The sequence below is a fragment of the Schistocerca nitens genome, chromosome 4 (genome assembly GCF_023898315.1).
Source record: "Schistocerca nitens isolate TAMUIC-IGC-003100 chromosome 4, iqSchNite1.1, whole genome shotgun sequence".
Taxonomy (NCBI): Eukaryota; Metazoa; Arthropoda; class Insecta; order Orthoptera; family Acrididae; genus Schistocerca; species Schistocerca nitens.
In genome coordinates, this window is record NC_064617.1 from 976,603,869 (window position 1) to 976,628,035 (window position 24,167).

Here is a 24,167-nt window from a genome sequence, read left to right on the forward strand (position 1 = left end):
CATCCATACACACTTATGTTTGTGGCTGTCTAGGCCCTACTTCATCGTCCTGATTACTTCTCTCCTTCAGATTGCCCCAATCTTCACATGGATAGTAGCTCTTTATATTTTCAATATGTTCCTTGCCATGCACTCCATCGGTTTGAGCATATTCCAACTCCACAGTATTGTGGTGTTCGATCTTGACAGTTTTATATGGTACCTCATATACATGGTTAAATTTATGTATTTCAGAATCTGTCTTCTTGGATTTAGCATGCACTTTCACCAACACTAGGTCTCCTACCCTGTAGCTTACAGGTTTCGCCGATTTATCATGTCTTTCCTGCCTCATTTAACATTCTCTCTCATGGTTCATTTCTACTAGTTCAAGTTTCCTTTCCCAAATTTGGTTATCTTCTTGTGAATATTCCACCAACTCACGAAAAACAGTCAGGTTCCTGATTAAGTAAGATTTCGCATGGTGCAAATCCTTTCGAATCATGTGTTAGGTGGTTCCAAATACACTCGAATTCTTCTAGGTATTCCTTCCAAGTACCATGTTTCTTGTGACAATAGGTCAGAGACAAACGATTTAACTCCATCATCCGTTCGGCCTGGTTCGAAACCAGTTTGTATCTACAGATGGCGATCTGTTTTATTTGATGCCTATTCAACATTTCCCTCCACTTCTTGGATCGGAATTGGGATCCATTATCACTTCGGATTCGTTTCAGTGTACATGCATTGCTAAAGCGATCTTTTTCAAACTCATAAATTATGACCTTGCTGGTTGCTTTCTTTAATGGATAAAACTTCACAAATTTAGATACTAATTTTTCTGCAACTAGAATTTGGGCGTAATTTTTTTGCCACAAGCAAGGGACTGAACAGATCCACTGCCACGATGTCTCTAATTGATTCTGGTATGCCTGGATGCATGTAACCTTTATGTTGAACAGTGGCAGTTTTAGTTTTCTGACAGGTGTCACAAGTGCTCAGCAACTTGTGTTTATGCGTATATGTTGAAGATGCTGTCCAATTTCCGTTTCTCAAGGAGTTTCTTGGGTCCATAGTGGGCATTGCTATAAAGTGTCTACCAGATTAACTTGTCTATTATATTCTCTGGTATACGTAGTCTCCAGCTCTCTTCATCCTCTATTTTTCCCTTGTACAGTATTCCCTGGTGGATATAACAGTATATCCTAATCTTTTCTTTACCAGCACATCTATACTTATTCTTGATTAATTTCAGTTTTTCGTCCTGGTTCTGCTCTCTACGTGTGTTCCTCAAGAACCTCTTCACAAAATCTTCATGCTGTACTCCCTTCATTAAATTTACCTGAACTTCTCCGTCTTCTGGTCCTCTCACACCTGTTCCCCAAGAATCGAGTGGCTGCCTTGATAATGCATCAGGTACAGTACATGACTTACCTGGCTGGCTTGTATATCACTTTGCATTCATGATCTTGCAATGCAATTTTATCAACCAGCTGTGTTTCAGTTTACTTGTGGTTAAGAATGTTAGGGCTTTGTGGACCGTGACCACCTTTCCATGTCATCCTGTTAGATAATAACGAAATCGCTTAAAAGCCCACACAATAGACAGTGCCCCTTCCTCCATAATGCTGTATCTCCTTTGCCATGCATTCAAGCTTCTGCTTTATAACCTTGCTCTCTCCTTCTTTCTCTATCTGGTTTAAATGTATGCCTAGTCCATAATCTGAGCTACCCACTCCCAAATAAAAGTCTCTAGAGAAATCAGGATGGCATAATATATCTGCATTACACAATGCTTCTTTAATCCTTTCAAATTCTTCTTGACATTCATCATTCCAATGCCAGGTCATTTTGGCTTTAGTAAGTGTTCTCAAATGGTTCAAATGCCTCTGAGCACTATGGAACTCAACTTCTGAGGTCATTAGTCCCCTAGAACTTAGAACTAGTTAAACGTAACTAACCTAAGGACATCACACACATCCATGCCCGAGGCAGGATTCGAACCTGCGACCATAGCGGTCGCACGGTTCCAGACTGTAGCGCCTAGAACCGCTCGGCCACACCGGTCGGCAAGTGTTCTCAATTTTGGGGCAGTGAGTACAGGTTCTTTCAGGAATTTTCGATAGAGCTCACATACGCCGAAGAATGCTCTCAGTTGCCTTTTTAAAGGTCTGGAAATTGCCTAATTGTCTCGAGTTTACTTGGATCAGGATAAATACCCTCTTCCGTAATTATGAAGCCAAGAATTTTATCTGGCATTTACCAAATTCTGTCTTACCCACGTTTGCTGTTACCCTAGCTTTCTCAAACGCCTGCAAGACTCCCTCAAGTGTCTCTAAATGTTCTTCCCATGTCTCAGTTGCAATTAATATATCATCTACGTTAACAGTAAACTTCTTAAGTAATTCTTCACCCAAAATATTATCCAATGCTCTAACAAATTCCAAGACCGATAAATTAAGCCCAAATGGCTTGGAATGTATACCTCAGAGAAAGACTGGATAGTGAAGGGGGAGGCGTGTTTATAGCGATAAGAAGTGCAATAGTATTAAAGGAAATTGACGGAGGTCTGAAATGTGAAATACTTTGGGTAAAGGTAACGGTTAAAGCAGGCTCACACATGGCAATTCGATGTCTCTATAGGCCCTCTGGCTCACCAGCTGTTGTGGCAGAACACCTGAAGGAAAATTTAGAAAATATTTCGAGTAGATTTCCCGACCATGTTATAGTTTTGTGTGGAGATTTTAATTTACCAGATATATACTAGGAGACTCAAACGTTTATAACAGGTGGCAGGGATAAAGAATCCAGTGAAATTTTTTTAAGTGCATTATCTGAAAACTACCTAGAGCAGTTAAACAGAGAACCGACTCCTGGCGATAACATATTAGACCTTCTGGTGACAAACAGATCCAAACTATTAGTAACAGTTAATGCAGAACAGGAAAACAGCGATCACAAAGCGGTTTCAGCATCGGTTATTTCAGCCATAAATAGAACTATTAATAAAGGTAGGAAGATTTTTCTGTTTGGCAAAAGTGACAAAAAGCAGGTTTCAGAGTACTTGATGGCTCAACACAGAAGTTCTATCTCAAGTACAGATGTACAGATAGTGCTGAGGATCAGTGGACAAAGTTCATAACCATCGCACAATATGCATTAGATGAGTATGTGCCAAGCAAGGTCGTAAGAGATGGAAAAGAGTCACCATGGTACAACAACCGAGTCAGAAAACTGCTACGGAAGCAAAGGGAACTTCACAGCAAACATAAACATAGCCAAAGCCTTGCAGACAAACGAAAATTACACGAAGCAAAATGTAGTGTGAGGAGGGTTATGCGAGAGGCGTTCAACGAATTCAAAAGTAAAGTCCTATGTACTGACTTGGCAGAAAATCCTACGAAATTTTGGTCTTACGTCAAAGCGGTAGGTGGATCAAAACAAAATGTCCAGACACTCTGTGACCAAAATGGTACTGAAACAGAGCATGACAGACTAAAGGCCTAAATACTAAATGTCTTTTTCCAAAGCCGTTTCACAGAGGAAGACAGCACTGTAGTTCCTACTCTAGATTGTCGCACAGATGACAGAATGGTAGATACCGAAATAGATGAAAGATGGATAGAAAAACAATTAAAATCGCTCAAAAGAGGAAAGGACGCTGGACCTGATGGGATACCAGTTTGATTTTACTCAGAGTACGCGAAGGAACTTGCCCCCCTTCTTGCAGCGGTGTACCGTAGGTCTCTAGAAGAGCATAGCGTTCCAAAAGATTGGAAAAGGGCATAGGTCATCCCCGTTTTCAAGAAGGGACGTCGAACAGATGTGCAGAACTATAGACCTATACCTCTAACGTCGATTAGTTGTAGAATTTTGGAACAGCTATTATGTTAGAGTATAATGACTTTTCTGGAGACTAGAAATCTACTCTGTAGGAATCAGCATGGGTTTCGAAAAAGACGATCGTGTGAAACTCAGCTCGCGCTATTCGTCCACGAGACTCAGACGGCCATAGACATGGGTTCCCAGGTAGATGCCGTGTTTCGTGACTTCCGCAAGGCGTTTGATACAGTTCCCCACAGTCATTAAATGAACAAAGTAAGAGCATATGGACTATCAGACCAATTGTACGATTGGATTGAAGAGTTCGTAGATAACAGGATGCAGCATGTCTTTCTCAATGGAGAGAAGTCTTCTGAAATAAGAGTGATTTCAGGTGTGCCAAAGGGGAATGTCGTAGGACTGTTGCTATTTACAACATATATAAATTACCTTGTGAATAACATCAGAAGTTCACCAAGGCTTTTGCGGATGATGCTGTAGTATATTAAGAGGTTGTAACAATGAAAAATTGTGTTGAAATTCTGGAGGATCTGCAACAAACTGACGCATGGTGCAGGTAATGGCAATTGAATCTAAATGTAGACAAGTGTAATGTCCTGCAAATACATAGAAAGAAAGATCCTTTATCATTTAGCTACAATATAGCAGATCAGCAACTGGAAGCAGTTAATTATATAAATTATCTGGGAGTAGGCATTAGGTGTGATTTAAAATGGAATGACCATTTAAAATTAATCGTCAGTAAAGTAGATGCCAGACTGAGATTCATTGGAAGAATCCTAAGGAAATGCAATCCGAAATCAAAGGAAGTATGTTACAGTACACTTGTTCGCCCACTGGTTGGATACTGCTCACCGGTGTGGGATCCGTACCAGATAGGGTTGATAGAATAGATAGAGAAGATCCAAAGGAGAGCAGTGCGCTTCGTTACAGGGTCATTTAGTAATCGTGATAGCATTACAGAAATAATAGATAAACTCCAGTGGAAGACTCTGCAAGAGAGACGCTCAGTAGCTTGGTACAGGCTTTTGTTGAAGTTTCGAGAACATACCTTCACCGAGGAGTCAAGCAGTATATTGCTCCCTCCTGCGTATATCTCGCAAAGAGACCATGAGGATAAAATCAGAGAGATTAGAGCCCACACAGAGGCATACTGACAATCTTTCTATCCATGAACATTACGAGACAGGAATAGAAGGGAGAACCGATAGAGGTACTCAAGGTACCCTCCGCCACATACCGTCAGGTGGCTTGCGGAGTATGGATGTAGATGTAGATGGCAATACTCTAAAATGATAACTTCTGCCAGCTTACATGAAGGCAGTATCCTGACATGACTCAGAGGTCAGAGGTATTTGCCAGTATCCTGTGGGCAAGTCAATGCTACTAAGTATCTTTGCACCCCGAAACCTTTGAATTAATTCTTCTATCGTTTTTGGCTTGTCTTGATCTGGTTCAATGATTTTATTTACTGTACATGCATCCAAAACTATTCTCACTTTCCCATGTTTCTCGTCTACCACAAATAATGGACTGTTGTATTGGTCTTGGTTCTCTCAATAACCCCAAGGTCAACGATTCTTTGTATTTCCTCTTCTACTGCTTGCCATTTAGCGTGAGGGATGGAGTATTGTTTTGAAAGGCTTGTGTTCCTTAACTTTCAATTTACATTCTACCTCTTTCATGATTCCTGGCTGCTGAGAGAAAACTTTGCTGTGCTTATGTGAGATCTCTGGTAACCTCTTCCAAATCTCTTCATCCAAATGTGTCATATATTCTAGTTTCTTGCCTATAGCATCTTCACTAGGTTGATCTGCTTGTGCTAATCCCTCGTAGAATATCAATACTTGCTCATCAACCGGTTGTTCTTCTGTAGGCCCACCGCATAACACAAATTCACCTGTCAGAACTCTTCTGACTTCTAACTTTCTACCAAGGTCAGTTCTCTCATTTCTCCTGTCCTGTCCTTTTACACTCACTGTGCGTGCATTCATCGAAATTTATGATTGCTTCTACTTCATTTAGCCAGTCAATTCCCAAAATAACTGTATGGTATCACCAAAAATGTCGCTGTATATGCTTCTCCCTCTACTTCAAACCCAGTCATTGCTTATTCCTTAATGGGCTTACTTTTGGCACCTACAGCATTTGCAACTCGGACATCATTTATGTGAAAACTACGTAAGGTGGCGTTAGTATTCAGTATCTGGTCATATAGCTTTCGAGACATAGCACGCACTTCACTCCCAGTGTCAACTAAGGCATCAACATCTAGTCCACACATCTTTATCCTGACTACAATTGGACCTCATCAGGAGTGGGGTCTAGTTTACTTTTTCCTTTCTTCCTGATCTTAGGCCTCACTATTTATTCGCCTGCCACCTTCTCTTTCGTATTCCCTTGTATTTTCATCTCTTCTGGAAAGGCCTTGGAACTGATGTCCATTTCCATGGCCCCTGCTTCCATGATAGTCTCCTCTTCCTCAGTTGAACGATTGATTATTACACTGATTCCATTGGTAATTGTCTTCTTTTTGGCCCTGCTCACCTGCTTGATTATTCTCTTACCCACATGTGTGCTCCAGTATCTCCATCAGGGCTTCTCTATCTTTAAACTTCTGAACACTTTGACCAGTACTTCTTTAGAAATTGTCCTTTAAACTGCTCATAACTACTAACTTTATTTTTTTCTTCACTCCATTCTATCTATTGCAAACCGAATTTTGTCTTTGTCTCGAAAATGTGTTGGAAAAATGTCTCTCAACCATTTCATAAAAATCTTCAGGTGCAGCACTCCCTTTGACTTATATTTTTGTCCCACATGAACTTGTGGATGACGATTATCACCAAACATGAATGTTATCACTTTACCTTCTCCTATAGCTAGTGTTGCATAACCAATTTTTCTGTCAGTCTCCTCAGTTTTCGTTTCTAATTGTTGGATTTCGCTTTGTAAATGTTGTATGTCCTGTGCAATCCTCCTGTTATCTTCGCCCCTCTGCAATGTTATTGCGCTTTGTATATTTTGAGCTAATTCAGTTTGTTTGTTGCCTACTTCCTAAATAGCTACTTAACATTGCTGTTGCTTCTGCATTATCCCTTCGATCTTTCCCCCTAATTCTTCTTTAACTTCTTGAACCTCTTCATGAGCTTTCTCAGTTATCTCTTCTCCCATCTTCTTTGCATCTTTTTAGAGCAGGTTTATGCCCTGCTGGAATCTGCCTTCTCCCTCCTTGCAGTCTTTCCTCACCTATTCCTTATAATTCTGTAATTGTCTGTTAAAATGTTCATGCTCTTGTAGTGTCATCTCAATTTCCTCATTGACAATGTCAATCTTTTCTTGGGTTTTTCTATTGGTTCCCTCGATTTTCTGACTGGTGGCTCTGATTTCCTTATTAGTGGCTTCAGTCTTTTCTTGGGTCATTTTACTGTGTTCCTTGGTTTCCTGCTTGGTATCCTCCATTTTCCAATTGGTGGCTTGAATCTTGGCATTAATTTTTTCTAATATCGCCAGTAGCACATATTTCTGTCTGCCCACTACAATGTTTACTACAGGTTTAATTGGTATCTTGAGGTTATTGGTGGAATGAGATAATGGGCTTTCTATTGACAGTCCACAGCCACTGATTCCTGAATCAACTCTATCCTCCTGTCCTATCTCCTTCTTCCCAGATTCTACCTCCAGAATCTCCTACTTGATTTCAGTAGACATGTTTGGTTACATATATTACATACAGGCAACACTATAAATTAACCCTTGGGTAACCTAAGACTCTTCACCTGACAATTAAAACAAAATAATGACAGCAGTACTTCAACTAGCTCAAAACAGAAACAGTACCTGTTTGCACTGGATATATAAAAAACTTCACCAACTTATCTGAATTAAACACCAATGGTAATATTCATCACCTCACACCAAAGCATCAAAAATCAAATAACACCACCAATTAACTTATGAAACCTGTAATCAACAATTAATGCTATAGCATAAGTCTTAAAATGTATTCGCAGCTGTCCTGCTGGTGAAAACATTAAAATATATGCATACATAGACAAACTACTGCCGAGCCAGAAAATACCGAAATGGAAGGAAAAATTACTATACAATTCTTGTAGCGTTACAAAATGTGATTATATGCTCTGCAGATAGCCTAATTAAATTATTATTGCGCCAGCAGGTTGTCTCGACTCATTGCATGACGCTAATACTTGCTGCGGAATTCAATATTCATTGCGTGCTGTGTTAACTGGTGGCTGGAATAACCGTTATCACAGTTCCAGTTATATTTTTAAAACCGTTATTGTAACAGTTATAAATAAGTTTCAAGTTATTTTTTACTACTGAATACTCCAATGGGGTTACAGTTAAATAACGACACAAGTGGAATCCATCAGTTTAGTTATCAGTATCACTGTGAGTAGAGCGAAATGGCAGGAATGTCGTACGAATCGTGCGATAACCTTAGCTAATTAACTGCGGGTAGATTTAACTTGATGTTCGAACGATTATTAGTGTTTCATATCATATGTAAGTATGTTATCACAGTAGCTATTATAAATATTATCCTCACAGCTGCAGCACAAAATGCAGTACTTCGCCACAGCACTGTTTAAGTTAAATGTTAACAATGTGCATTTTTAAGTATGAAGTAATATGTAAGCTGAATAATTCAGGTTGAATTCAAAGCTTGTGCTGTTTACTTAATAGAATAAGTGTATGGCCTTGTAATAAAATACAAAAATATACATAATGTGATAGATTCGTTTACTCCTCTACGCTATCCAAGTTTTAGTTGAGATTTGGAAAACTGCTCGATTTCTTCAGCTACAACATGTGTATGAAAAGTTTGACAGTGTTAAATTTCTGTGATTACAACTCAATAATTAATTCAGTTGGGAAGGGCATACCACAGAATTGCTGAAACGCCTAAACAAGTCTGTATTGGTAGTGAGAATGATGTCAGATGTAGGAGACATAAATATAAAAATAAAAAAAGCTATATACTTTCATTCTATTATGTCATAAGGGATCATATTCTGGGGTAACTCAACAAATCGAGCAAACGTTTTTAGCATGTAAAAGTGTGTAATAAAAATCATTTGTGGTAAAAATTCAAGAACAACATGTAGAAACCTGTTTAAGGAACTTCGTATTCTAACCACTGCTTCCTAGTATATTTATTCCTTAATGAAATTTGTTGCAAGTATTTCGAACCAACAGCTGAATACATAATATCAGTACTAGGAATACGAACAATGATCTACATAAAGACCTAAAATCACTTACCTTGGTCCAAAAAGGGGTCCAATATTCAGGAACACACACTTTCAATAAATTGCTAGCAAGTCAGCAACCAATAAAAACTTGGTTTGAGATAAAGCACAGTTTACAGAGAGTTTGAAAGACGTTTTGATAGGCAACTCGTTCTACTCTGTAGATGAATATCTTAACAGAGACTGTTAGACCAGCTTAAGTAAAAATTCTGCTATGTTTCAGTTTTGACAGCACTTGTTCACAGCAGTCAAGATAAGGTACCTGTATCTGATAAATTTATTAAACATGCATAACTATGTTTTATTCTGGCAGTGTATTAATCCTGTAAACATTAGCAACTCCAGTTTACTGTAAAACATTCATGTCTTTTGACAATCTCCTGACAAATGATGAGGATAATAAGTATTATATTCAAATGTTTTATGTGATACTTTGTCCTCTCCGATAGCCACTGGCTATTTCCATAGCAGTATGAAAGTATTTGTTCATTCCAGTAACCATCCTCTCTGCAAATATCACCGGGCTCTATGACCTCCAACTAGAGTCAGGAACACAGTTACTAACTTCCAGTTTACCTGTACTGGTAGCCGTTAACTTACAGAGAAGTAGAACTGTGAGCAAATAACAATAACTACCGGAGATAAATACTGACCTCATAGTTATTTCCATAGTCGCTCTAATTCCTTATGGTAACTGTATTTGTACTACCTGCCCAAACTAAATTGACAAACAAGGCGGTGGCTCAAGGGAACGACCATACATGTCAATGCATGTACTGCAGCCCCTGTTAGCCACCACTCTTACATTAACTTCATTTAACTGTTTGTGCTGAAAGTAGTGATGGCGCACGAAATAGTACACAGTTCTATTAACAGATGGCGCGCAGTCTCATAGTTATTTCCATGACCTAGAGAACACCCTCAAAATGGTCTATCCCTCTCCTTCGATGACTTGACGCGCAAGCGTAGTAAGATCTTCGGGTCAACAGATGGCGCGAGGCACCATTGGCAGTTATTGAAATACCTGCCAGTATGAGGTGAGCGGTTATCGCAGTAACCATTACTTCTCAGTAATCGGTTATTTCTATCAGTTAAGTTATTTTTTGCCACCTCTAGTCGCTGCCGCTGGTGTCAATGCCATTGGCTCGTTATATGCGGTGACTTGGCTGACGCGACGCTGGCTGCCCGCCGCCTGCTGTAATCTGTATAGACATTGTCGTCGAAGTTCGCTGATCGGTGGCCAGGTGGCACTGCAGTCAGGATACTTAGTAGCTTCTCCACGAGATGCAACTTCGGCAGCGTGTTGGTGGCTGCTCGGTGTAGCATGTCTACGCCGTCGAAACTCTCACGTGACTGTAACTGGTGCTGTGTCGAATTACTTCCTGACTGACGTTCTTTGACGCGGCTGCTGGGCTCCGTACATTATTGCCTACGTATAAGATTATGGGTCCACATTAATTTTCGAGATTTTAAAACGGTTTACAGCCGGTTTCGTGCGTAAAGACTGAGCACAATACTTCTTTGACACGTTTGTAATGAATACGCGAGCAGTTACGTCGTGATAATTTCTACCCGTGTCTCTCGTTAATATTAACCTCGCACTGTTTTACACACGAATTTCCGTGCTTGTACTCCACAGTAGAGTTTATTAACACTGTCCCTGTCGTCTGATACTGCCAATTGCTTTTAATTATTAGGTGTTAGAACGTTCTATTATCCTGCAATTACATCGTAATACAGTGTCCGAAGTTTTTTATGCATTTTCACAATGAAAACCATTACAAAGTACCGTTTATCGAAGATGGTTTTTCACGAAATTTCTCAATTGTTCATACATACGTAAATTAATGAGAAGTTTTCGTTACCATTTAAACTTTTGGAGATTTTCTTAATACTGCCAATGTTCTTTCGCGATAAGCACACTTGAACCATTTGTTGTTATTCTCCATCTCTTATCGCACTGCACACTGTCCTTTCATAGAATGCCACAATGAAACACTCCCTTTTAGAACTCATCGTTATTGACTTGTGGATAACAGCCTAACAGTTTAGAATAGTTCGACCGTGTGCAGCTGATAAAAGCTGATCCGTTAATATTTGAACAGGAGTTGTTTCGTATCAAATCCAACAAAGTCAATTTGAATGTCAGGTAGCAATAATCGGTACATACTTTGTTGTTAGGGTTCTATATATATTGTCTAAACAGCACGAATGAGGAAGTTACTCTCTTCATCTGACAAAATAATAACGGTTAACTCATCAAAGGTCGCCTATTAATATCGTCACACACCAATATCCTCCATGTAGCACCAACTGCACAATCCTCACTGCAATTCAAATCGTTGGTGCCCGGTGCGGTAATCGTGTAGTAACGGTATGCAAATGAACACTTAAACATACCAACATGTCACTCAGTTAATGCCATTTCCGTATTTGCTGGAGGTCACGCCTACGGCGCTGGGTGACACACACAGCCGTTAAACAATGGTAAATGCGGTCACCCATCCTGCCGAAATCCGCCCTGCTCGTTTAGTAGTCAACAACTTACTTTTTCGGCGTCTCAACACTGACTACTTTCTGGCGCACTCGGCTCTCGACTATCGATAGTACCTACTGCGAGCTGCATGAGGCAAAGATATATTGTTCTCCATATGTAAGGGGCGGTTGACTCCTTCAATGTTGCGCAATTCACGAGAATGCTGTCTGCCTGAAAATATCCTTCGTGTTAAAAACTGTTTATTATTCTTTACTTTTTACTCTACAGCTGATGGTATATAAAATAGATGCAGTAAAAACTTTCATTCATCGCAACGCCATACCTGTTTTTCACTAGCAGTGTTATTTTGATGTGTGCATAAAATATCACTTACAAAATACAACATAAAGTTCTAAAACTACTTTCACTACATAAAATCCACCATATTATTGTCATAGAAACTGTATTTCAATTAAAATCACTTTTAATTTCTGCATTAGTAGTGCAACACTATATGAGCAATTGTCGGTACTACTATATTTTGTTGCAATAATGACTCGGTTGAAAATAAACAGTAAATTTAATTACATCTGGCTTCTTTTGACTATTTTTTTGCATTTATAACTTTCTTGGAATCGTGGTGAAGTGATGACTAGTGTCAATGAAGTTTCTCTCGACAAGTTCATTCTTTGACTAAATGATGTATAATGTTCCAAGAAGTTCCTAAGATGCTAGCATGCGAATTACACATCTACGAAACACTGCAGGATCTCACTTCGCTATGCGTTGCCTGTGGTGCAAAGTAGTGCTTATTATGAGTTCCATGATCGACAACAGGCTCTTTTTGATTAGTGTGCAGCTTGAATAAATCTGGCCCACACAATATTCTTCATTGCTTCGAAAATCTTCTTATGACCATGTATTGTGCCCACATACTTGCTCGACCACTTACAATTTGCCTGGCCACATATCACAACATTTTCGACGCAAAACACTCTGGCGCTTGCACTTCAACAAATACGTCCGTTCCTCCAGACAGATGCTTCGCAACTACTTCTCTGCCTTCACCACTGCGCACTCTTGCCAACGACGATATTGTTACTGTGCTTTACACAATAGAAGCTTCCCTGACATGGTCAGCGTATTTACTACAATGATTTGACACGAACAATTGTTACTTATCCTATCAACAAAAAATAAAATTTTCATAAACACTAATAAATGAAAAAATTCATTAATAAATGTATTTACAAAAATGGTTATGCAATCGAGAAATCAAGGTAGCTGAAATGTACGTGAGGTAGTGGGTTGTAGTGTTGCAAGCTCTCGTAAGAGAGCGCGTCAGATGAGCTGGCATGCATCACCAACAGGTCACGGTGACTGACAGAAAGTGTGCAGGCGCTCAACGTCTGTTTTAATGTCCACTAATGATCTGTCATGACGTCATTTTCCTGCCATGATTACGTCGTCGTGTGGTCGCACCCTCAAGCGTCCATTCATCTGTGCCTGCAGAGATGCAGCATCACCTGTATCGCCACCATTTGGCGCTATTGTTACCTAAAGAAGGGAAACACCTATCGTTCTCCTATCTCATTTACACCAGTCTATTTCTCGATCTTAGTGCATACACTGAAGTACGTGTAGAAGGCGTGGGAGCGGCTTGCTTACCTTGTCACGTGACTTTTCCCTTCTTACTCCCCCCCCCCCACCAGTTAGAGACCGACACCTGTACAGATGCTTTACAACAGCATCATTTTCAAATCTACTTGAAAATGGTCTGGATGCGAAGGCTACATTCGGTCATGAACTTAAGTAATGTATATACAGGGTGTTTCAAAAATGACCGGCAATAAAAACTAAACGAGCAGCGATAGAAATACACCGTTTGTTGCAATATGCTTGGGACAACAGTACATTTTCAGGCGGACAAACTTTCGAAATTACAGTAGTTACAATTTTCAACAACAGATGGCGCTGCAAGTGATGTGAAAGATATAGAAGACAACGCAGTCTGTGTGTGCGCCTTTCTGTACGTCGTCTTTCTGCTGTAAGCGTGTGCTGTTCACAACGTGCAAGTGTGCTGTGGACAACATGGTTTATTCCTTAGAACAGAGAATTTTTCTGGTGTTGGAATTCCACCGCCTAGAACACAGTGTTGTTGCAACAAGACGAAGTTTTCAACGGAGGTTTAATGTAACCAAAGGACCGAAAAGCGATACAATAAAGGATCTGTTTGAAAAATTTCAACAGACTGGGAACGTGACGGATGAACGTGCTGGAAAGGTAGGGCGACCGCGTACGGCAACCACAGAGAGCAACGCGCAGCTAGTGCAGCAGGTGATCCAACAGCGGCCTCGGGTTTCCGTTCGCCGTGTTGCAGCTGCGGTCCAAATGACGCCAACGTCCACGTATCGTCTCATGCGCCAGAGTTTACACCTCTATCCATACAAAATTCAAACGCGGCAACCCCTCAGCGCCGCTACCATTGCTGCACGAGAGACATTCGCTAACGATATGGTGCACAGGATTGATGACGGCGATATGCATGTGGGCAGCATTTGGTTTACTGACGAAGCTTATTTTTACCTGGACGGCTTCGTCAATAAACAGAACTGGCGCATATGGGGAACCGAAAAGCCCCATGTTGCAGTCCCACCGTCCCTGCATCCTCAAAAAGTACTGGTCTGGGCCGCCATGTCTTCCAAAGAAATCATTGGCCCATTTTTCAGATCTGAAACGATTACTGCATCACGCTATCTGGACATTCTTCGTGAATTTGTGGCGGTACAAACTGCCTTAGACGACACTGCGAACACCGCGTGGTTTATGCAAGATGGTGCCCGGCCACATCGCACGGCCGACGTCTTTAATTTCCTGAATGAATATTTCGATGATTGTGTGATTGCTTTGGGCTATCCGAAACATACAGGAGGCGGCGTGGATTGGCCTCCCTATTCGCCAGACATGAACCCCTGTGACTTCTTTCTGTGGGGACACTTGAAAGGCCAGGTGTACCGGCACAATCCAGAAACAATTGAACAGCTGAAGCAGTACATCTCATCTGCATGTGAAGCCATTCCGCCAGACACGTTGTCAAAGGTGGATACGCATGGTGGATATGTGGAAAATATCGTACTATAGAGTTTCCCAGACCGCAGCGCCATCTGTTGTTGACAATTGTAACTACTGTAATTTCGAAAGTTTGTCCGCCTGAAAATGTACTGTTGTCCCAAGCATATTGCAACAAACGGTGTATTTCTATCGCTGCTCGTTTAGTTTTTATTACCGTTTCAAATATACCGGTCATTTTTGAAACACCCTGTATTAGGAAATAGAGCGGCCTTAAATTAATAGAACTGACAATCCACGTTACTGTAGCTACTAAGAACATCAGATCAAGAGGGCTTGTTTGGAAAGAAGCTTCATAGTGGCCATCTATCTGTCATACACTTTACATGGATCTGATATCAAGGGTACCTAAAACCAATGTACAAGTTTTGTAAGTCTTTATGTATGATGATGGTAAAATCGTATTTTTAAGTTCACTTTTGGTACAGATATAGCTTAATGACAATTTCTAATCAGACTTTACAATAAAGACTGTGTCGTAAGCCCATTTAAAGGAGTCTGTGCATGTTGATATGTTAGTGGATATGGAATAGTGTGCGCATTTCTGGTCGTTACCAGGTCGGTATACCTGCTGACAATGTACTCACCGGTGATAGCAGTGAGCCGACTGAGCGCGAACCCTTTCCTGGGGATAGTGGCGCAGGGGGCGGCAAAGTTCACTGCCTACTACCTGGTGAACTACTTTGGAGCGAGGTTCGGTCGCCGTTGGCCCGGCGTGGCCAGTGCACTCTTGGCTGCAACGGCCTGTGCCTTCATCTTCTACCTGCTGACTGGTGAGCTGCGACCATGCCTCTCTGCTGATTTAGCCTCTATCTTATCTAAAAATTGGATGAAAATCGTAAGATAGATCAGTTAGATGTCAATAGTCAGAGAAGACTGCTGTGATAACCAAGTGGGTCAACTATGAGATCAGTACTAGAGATGGGCAAAACTGTTCTTTTCAGAGATCGGATCAGAACTGTTCACTCCCTGAAATGAACTAGCTCGATTTCATGACTCACCACTCATTCACAATAGGAAATAAATGGAAGGCACATTGCCCTTTAAACTTGGTCTATTCCAGTACTATACCTGTATTTTGATCTTATTTGATCCTATTGTGAAGTAACACAGATAATAAGTAAGAATTTTGTATTGTTTATTGAAATGTCCACGATATGACAAAGTTTTTGTTTATTGATTTATTTTGCACTATCGTGGTTTTTTGGGTGATCGGAAAATGTTGTAACGTGAGATTTAAATTAACAATATATTTGGCTATAATGTATTAAAATTTCATTAACCTCGTACAAATACATCGCAAGCCATATATTTTTAAAGTGAACGTTTCCTTCTGAAGATGCCTAAAATCGCAAAATCCGTACCAGAATAAGAAAAAAATATATATAAATTTGACTGTAAGACTAAAGTGCTGCATATAGTCTTATGCAGAATAAAACAAGGAATATATTGGTGTATCACATTTTGCGATATGTTTATCGGTTCGCTCGTAATTAAAGCGTACATTCGAGTGTCCGTAATAAAAATCGTATAGTAAGAGGAGTCGTCAGGAACCTAATCTGATCAGTTTAAACAAATAAAAATAGAATAAAAACAAATAATGTATACATAACATAATAATGTAATATACATAGTGGTATTACTACGAGGAACAATATCCAGTAGAGACGAACTCCGATGCAGAGTCGCTGAGTCAAGCAGGTCGAGCCGCGAGCTGTATTACTGCGTGAGCTAAGACCGCAGAGACTAGAGTGACACCTGAGTTGCTTTGCTCAACGCTCTGGCTAGAGTCGAGAATGGTGGGGTGAGCGTTGAGCGGGCGAGTTCCGAGGGTGGGGGGGAGCGGTGAATGGCCACCAGTCACCCGCTCCGAGACAAATCGTCCGTCCCCTTGCAAGCAGGTTGTTGCAAGTAGTTCTTATGTTCTCCGCTAGGAGGCTCTCTGTCTTGTTGCTCGCATCAACCGCCCAGAGGGCAGGACGTGCGACTGAAACGATCGCCGACGGAGCGCGATGCTAAGTTAAGCTGCTCCAGACACTGCACGGTGCACGCGGCAGAGGAAGCACAGAGACGGCACGGCATATGTGAAACACAAAATCCAATGGGGCACTGCACAATGCAGGCAGAAGCAGGGCAGAGGCAGGCGCTGGCTGTGTTGTGTGGCGTGCAGTGTGCTCTGACCAGCAGTGGCCCCTCTGATATGCTCTCTCTCTCTCTCTCTCTCTCTCTCTCTCTCTCTCTCTCTCTGCTGTGGGAAACGTTTGGAGCTACCGTTCTTTTTTTATGAATCACTGATTGTTCACTCCTTCGAAAGATTCAACTCTATGAATCAGTTCAGGAGCGGATCCCCCATCTCTAATCAGTACAGATGGAGCACATCCAGGAATGTTCGCTTCTCTGTTGCTCATAGACTGTGGCAATTAAGAACCGCAGGTTAGATATTGACGAAATTCAATAATAAATGGCCATGTACAGTAATGCGCGATGATGGCCAATATGCGCTGTTACAAATTCTAAGGTTTAGAATGCCATCCCCATCACAAATTTCGTAGGGTGGAAGGGTTGTACTGCCGTTGATTCTCCTTGGCTTAATGGAATAGTAGACATTTTGCTTTCAGCAAGGGGTAAATTACTTAGTTACCTATTTACAGGAATAAGTCACTGCAGGTAATCGAATTGATCAGGAATGGGATAGAAGGGGGGATACAATATAACAAACGAGAAAACAATATACTGCCATAACTCAACAAATACTCAAATATACTGATTAATGCACTGTACAGCTATCAGCTACATAGCTAGTCCATAAATTTAATCAGCATGAGAACAGCAAAAATGCCAACGATATGATTCACGGTTATATAAACGCAAATCTACTGAAATTTAATCTAAATCATGAAGCAAGTAATCGCTAAGTGATTATTCAGCTGCTTCATCGATGGGGGAGAACAAAAATAGGGCAAAAAAAATAGAAGTAAAGACATACCAGTTATGGGTAAAAGACCGTTTGGTGGAGCTAGACGGTTGTCTTAGTGGTTTACAACTTCTACTTGATGTCTGTTGCTGGGCAACAGGTATTTTAGTACATGGAACGAGATCTATTCGAACTGATAGGGACGGGTTAACAGCTTCATTTATCATAATCTACCCTATAATTTCCTAGTCCAGTATCATGGGAACATGGAATTTGTGAGAGTAACTGTTGATGCAGGTACAATATATAGCTGCAAAATCTAACCTGTTTTGAAAGTGGAGACCATCGGCAGTTCATAATTAAATACAAGCCCGGAAACATGGATTCAACCCAAAAATCCTTGCTGAGAAAATGTACGAAAACTTATAATTATAAGTTATTTTTGTTGTAAGCAGCTGATGATGTTTACTATGATTACACATGAATAAACAGTAAGAAATTCAGTTACAAGAGATGAACAAACTAACTTTACAAATTAAGCACTATTTTGGTAGTAACGAAGAGTAAATGACGACATATAATAAAATGAAGATTTCTTGTAATATGCATCTGTTTGAAAATCTGAACTACCCCACTCAATTTGCTATGACAGTCATCTTAGGTGAATACTCAAAATTAATCAATTTTATCAGATAACATCTGAAAATTGGAACCCATTTTCTTTGAGGCTTCACTTAAACAGAAATACACTCCTGGAAATGGAAAAAAGAACACATTGACACCGGTGTGTCAGACCCACCATACTTGCTCCGGACACTGCGAGAGGGCTGTACAAGCAATGATCACACGCACGGCACAGCGGACACACCAGGAACCGCGGTGTTGGCCGTCGAATGGCGCTAGCTGCGCAGCATTTGTGCACCGCCGCCGTCAGTGTCAGCCAGTTTGCCGTGGCATACGGAACTCCATCGCAGTCTTTAACACTGGTAGCATGCCTCGACAGCGTGGACGTGAACCGTATGTGCAGTTGACGGACTTTGAGCGAGGGCATATAGTGGGCATGCGGGAGGCCGGGTGGACGTACCGCCGAATTGCTCAACACGTGGGGCGTGAGGTCTCCACAGTACATCGATGTTGTCGCCAGTGGTCGGCGGAAGGTGCACGTGCCCGTCGACCTGGGACCGGACCGCAGCGACGCACGGATGCACGCCAAGACCGTAGGATCCTACGCAGTGCCGTAGGGGACCGCACCGCCACTTCCCAGCAAATTAGGGACACTGTTGCTCCTGGGGTATCGGCGAGGACCATTCGCAACCGTCTCCATGAAGCTGGGCTACGGTCCCGCACACCGTTAGGCCGTCTTCCGCTCACGCCCCAACATCGTGCAGCCCGCCTCCAGTGGTGTCGCGACAGGCGTGAATGGAGGGACGAATGGAGACGTGTCGTCTTCAGCGATGAGATTCGCTTCTGCCTTGGTGCCAATGATGGTCGTATGCGTGTTTGGCGCCGTGCAGGTGGGCGCCACAATCAGGACTGCATACGACCGAGGCACACAGGGCCAACACCCGGCATCATGGTGTGGGGAGCAATCTCCTACACTGGCCGTACACCACTGGTGATCATCGAGGGGACACTGAATAGTGCACGGTACATCCAAACCGTCATCGAACCCATCGTTCTACCATTCCTAGACCGGCAAGGGAAATTGCTGTTCCAACAGGACAATGCACGTCCGCATGTATCCCGTGCCACCCAACGTGCTCTAGAAGGTGTAAGTCAACTACCCTGGCCAGCAAGATCTCCGGATCTGTCCCCCATTGAGCATGTTTGGGACTGGATGAAGCGTCGTCTCACGCGGTCTGCACGTCCAGCACGAACGCTGGTCCAACTGAGGCGCCAGGTGGAAATGGCATGGCAAGCCGTTCCACAGGACTACATCCAGCATCTCTACGATCGTCTCCATGGGAGAATAGCAGCCTGCATTGCTGCGAAAGGTGGATATACACTGTACTAGTGCCGACATTGTGCATGCTCTGCTGCCTGTGTCTATGTGCCTGTGGTTCTGTCAGTGTGATCATGTGATGTATCTGACCCCAGGAATGTGTCAATAAAGTTTCCCCTTCCTGGGACAATGAATTCACGGTGTTCTTATTTCAATTTCCAGGTGTGTACTAAGACTATTTACTGTCAGAAGATGCAAAACATGCGTTATATGTTATATCACAGTAAGTAATTAGCTTTATAGACACACATTATTACTGTGTGTGCTGAAACGAAAAATTGTGATAACATATGACAGAACCACACAAAAAGATTACAAGGAATAAATGTTACTATTGATGCCTTTGTATCTTTTTTTTAATATTGAAAATTGTTTAGAATATGTGCAGAATTTATAGTATTGATACATTATTCGATCATAGGTTGATTTATTCGCAATGTACCAAACACTTGTCAGATATGCATTTAAGGATAGTATCTTCCAGTCATTATTGTTAAATTGCATGATGTGTTGCGATACAAGTATAAGAAATTTATGGGTTGTATACTTATCAATTAATTGCCTAGTCCAATGAACACACTATTTATTTTAAGGTAATTATGGTACCTTTAAGTCCTTGTTACTCAGCGTTTGGAGCTTTTAAAAACATGAAGTAACTGTAGTTTCACTTAGCAAGAGCGAAAATGGTTGAAGTAAAAAAAGGAGAAGTAAAATGGTGCACTAGCTTTGATTTTAGGTTTTAGCGTAAACTGTTCACACAGAAATATAATACTATGACTGTCAATAACCCAGACAGAATATAATGTAAATGTAAACAAAAATATTGAGCAATTTCGAACAAACTGGTTTAAGAAGAGGTGTATTATATCAACACAGGAATCCAGGCATTTAAGAGAAAATGGAATCCTGGATTTGAAATTTGATTAACAAAACCATACTGATCAAATTTCAACTGTTGCCATTAAATTATGAACGTATGTCTGAAAGCTGTATAAAAATGAAGTAAAGGGTCAAAAGGAGTTGCATGTATCACGAATTACAGGATGGGTTTTTTTATCAGCTGTTTCTTCACACCTATGTATGTGCATGTCAGGCTGGATTTACATGTCTACCTCAGAAGTACAGTAACACAAAAAGCTAAAACCGAAACTGCACCAACAAAGTTTGCAAAATTCACAGACAAATGGAGCACATAATCTACACTCCTGGAAATTGAAATAAGAACACCGTGAATTCATTGTCCCAGGAAGGGGAAACTTTATTGACACATTCCTGGGGTCAGATACATCACATGATCACACTGACAGAACCACAGGCACATAGACACAGGCAACAGAGCATGCACAATGTCGGCACTAGTACAGTGTATATCCACCTTTCGTAGCAATGCAGGCTGCTATTCTCCCATGGAGACGATCGTAGAGATGCTGGATGTAGTCCTGTGGAACGGCTTGCCATGCCATTTCCACCTGGCGCCTCAGTTGGACCAGCGTTCATGCTGGACGTGCAGACCGCGTGAGACGACGCTTCATCCAGTCCCAAACATGCTCAATGGGGGACAGATCCGGAGATCTTGCTGGCCAGGGTAGTTGACTTACACCTTTTAGAGCACGTTGGGTGGCACGGGATACATGCGGACGTGCATTGTCCTGTTGGAACAGCAAGTTCCCTTGCCGGTCTAGGAATGGTAGAACGATGGGTTCGATGACGGTTTGGATGTACCGTGCACTATTCAGTGTCCCCTCGACGATCACCAGTGGTGTACGGCCAGTGTAGGAGATCGCTCCCCACACCATGATGCCGGGTGTTGGCCCTGTGTGCCTCGGTCGTATGCAGTCCTGATTGCGGCGCTCACCTGCACGGCGCCAAACACGCATACGACCATCATTGGCACCAAGGCAGAAGCGACTCTCATCGCTGAAGACGACACGTCTCCATTCGTCCCTCCATTCACGCCTGTCGCGACACCACTGGAGGCGGGCTGCACGATGTTGGGGCGTGAGCGGAAGACGGCCTAACGGTGTGCGGTACCGTAGCCCAGCTTCATGGAGACGGTTGCGAATGGTCCTCGCCGATACCCCAGGAGCAACAGTGTCCCTAATTTGCTGGGAAGTGGCGGTGCGGTCCCCTACGGCACTGCGTAGGATCCTACGGTCTTGGCGTGCATCCGTGCGTCGCTGCGGTCCGGTCCCAGGTCGACGGGCACGTGCACCTTCCGCCGACCACTGGCGACAACATCGATGTACTGTGGAGACCTCACGCCCCACGTGTTGAGCAATTCGGCGGTACGTCCACCCGGCCTCCCGCATGCCCACTATACGCCCTCGCTCAAAGTCCGTCAACTGCACATACGGTTCACGTCCACGCTGTCGCGGCATGCTACCAGTGTTAAAGACTGCGATGGAGCTCCGTATGCCACGGCAAACTGGCTGACACTGACGGCGGCGGTGCACAAATGCTGCGCAGCTAGCGCCATTCGACGGCCAACACCGCGGTTCCTGGTGTGTCCGCTGTGCCGTGCGTGTGATTATTGCTTGTACAGCCCTCTCGCAGTGTCCGGAGCAAGTATGGTGGGTCTGACACACCGGTGTCAATGTGTTCTTTTTTCCATTTCCAGGAGTGTATCTTCCACTCTGTTAGAGTAAGGTTGTGGTGTTTCTGTTAAATCGCTGGTCCAGGGAAAGATCAAAATGTTAATACGGTAGCTCAATCTATTGCTGGCAAGTAAATGTATGTCTCTTCCTCAGAACTGAACATACAAAAATTCCCGTTTTGTGCAGCGCACGTCGCGGGTGCGGCCATCGTGATGGCGACCATGCTGATGCAGTTCAGCACCGTTGCCAACGTGGGCATGGCGAACCTGCAGAGCATCGAGGTGCACCCCACGTGTCTCCGGCAGATCGCCACGAGTGTCGAGTGGGCAGTCGCCGGGGTTGTCATGTCTTCGCTGCCCTACCTGGCTTTGATGGTACGTGAAATGTAAGATGTTGCACATCAGTAGGTGGAAAAACAAGCCTTACTGCTCGATTACAAGGTTGTTCATCCAAATTCAGTAGCAGACGCTGCAGGAGAGATGTTTTGGACCATACAGAGGTACGTTAAAATTTTGAGAGCACATGATCGAAGAAGCGTCAAGTACAACATTAGTTCCTCCGACACACACTATCTGAACTTTCGGGACACTCCCTCTGTAATGCGAAATTGACCCCTAGATGTCACGAGAAGCAGACGCGCCAATATAAAACGAGGCGAGGAGTCTTGTGTTGTCAGTAGAGAAACAGTAACAGCTGAATTTGACTTTCAGAAGAGTTCAGTGCTTCGATTGTGGACAGTCATTGGCTATTACCTGAGTAGCGTATCATCAGGGACATTTCAACTCCTCTAAAGCTGCCTATGTTGACTGTTGGTGATGTGATTGTGAAGTGGAAACGCGAAGGAACGATCACAGTTAAACCAAAATCAGACAGATCAGACATCATATACTGATGGACAGGGACCATCGAGCATTATGGAGTGTGGTCGAAAGAAATCGGTGGACGTACTGACTGGGGACTCAAAAAGTGATTTCAGCAATTCAGCTAGCACATTGACGGTACATATGGAGTCAAAAGAATGGAATACAGTTATCGAACAGGTGTTCATAATCCATCCATTTATGTAATCAGTTCTAAGCGACACTTGACGTGGTGTAAAGAATGACGCCACTGGACACTGGATGACTGCAGACGTGTAATTTGGAGTGGTGAATCACGCTATACCCTGTGACCATCCGATGGGAGGGTTCGGGTTTGGCAAATGCCTCGAGAACATTATCTGCCGTCAATGTCTAATGCCAACACTGAAGTATGGAGGAGGTGGTGCTACCACATGGTGGGGGGGGGGGGTTCTGGGGTTATGGTGTGGTCCCCTTACTGCGTTTAAGGAAACGGTAAAGGCAAAAGGATATGAACACACTTTACACCATTATATACGGTGTACAGTAGCGCAACAGTTCAGAAACAATGACTGGATCAACATGACAAATCACCTTGTCATAAACCAATGTCTGTGAAGCAATGGTTTGTAGATATTCATTCCTGAAATGGACTGGCCTGCCCAAAGTCCAGACCTAAATTCAACAGAACACTTTTGGAATCTGATAGTTCTTCGACTTCGCTCCAGATCTTCTCTGGTTTCGGCTATTGAGGAAGGATGGGTTGCCATTCCTCCACATACGTTCAAACTACTCATTGAAAGTGTCCTCATTGGAAAGGGTGAAGGGAGGACACATCCATTATTAACTTCCACTTATAGGTGATGGAATACTTTTGGTAGGATAGTGTAAATCTCGTGAAAAAAAAGAACATTGCGTTAAAATCAGATATACTGTATTCAAGTTCATACCGAGATGTATCGGCAGTAATTCTGCCGGAGCGCCATTCTAAACTGTAGCAGGAGAGAGTGACACCACAATATCGTTTTGGGATGTTCATATAAATATAGATATAGCAGATTGATGCAATTATTATCGCTTACATTCCCTTAACATGAGGTAAACAATGGTCTCCA

General features: G+C 42.4%; 1 protein-coding gene across 1 annotated transcript in view; it reads left to right on the forward strand.

Moving 5' to 3' along the window:
- The window catches only part of LOC126252737 (solute carrier family 22 member 7-like), a 90,733-nt gene that overhangs the window by 55,412 nt on the left and 11,154 nt on the right, over positions 1-24,167 (forward strand). Inside the window, exons 7-8 of the mRNA XM_049953640.1 lie at positions 15,262-15,476; positions 22,400-22,587. Coding sequence (XP_049809597.1) covers positions 15,262-15,476; positions 22,400-22,587 — 403 coding nt within the window. The remainder of the gene's footprint in view (positions 1-15,261; positions 15,477-22,399; positions 22,588-24,167) is intronic.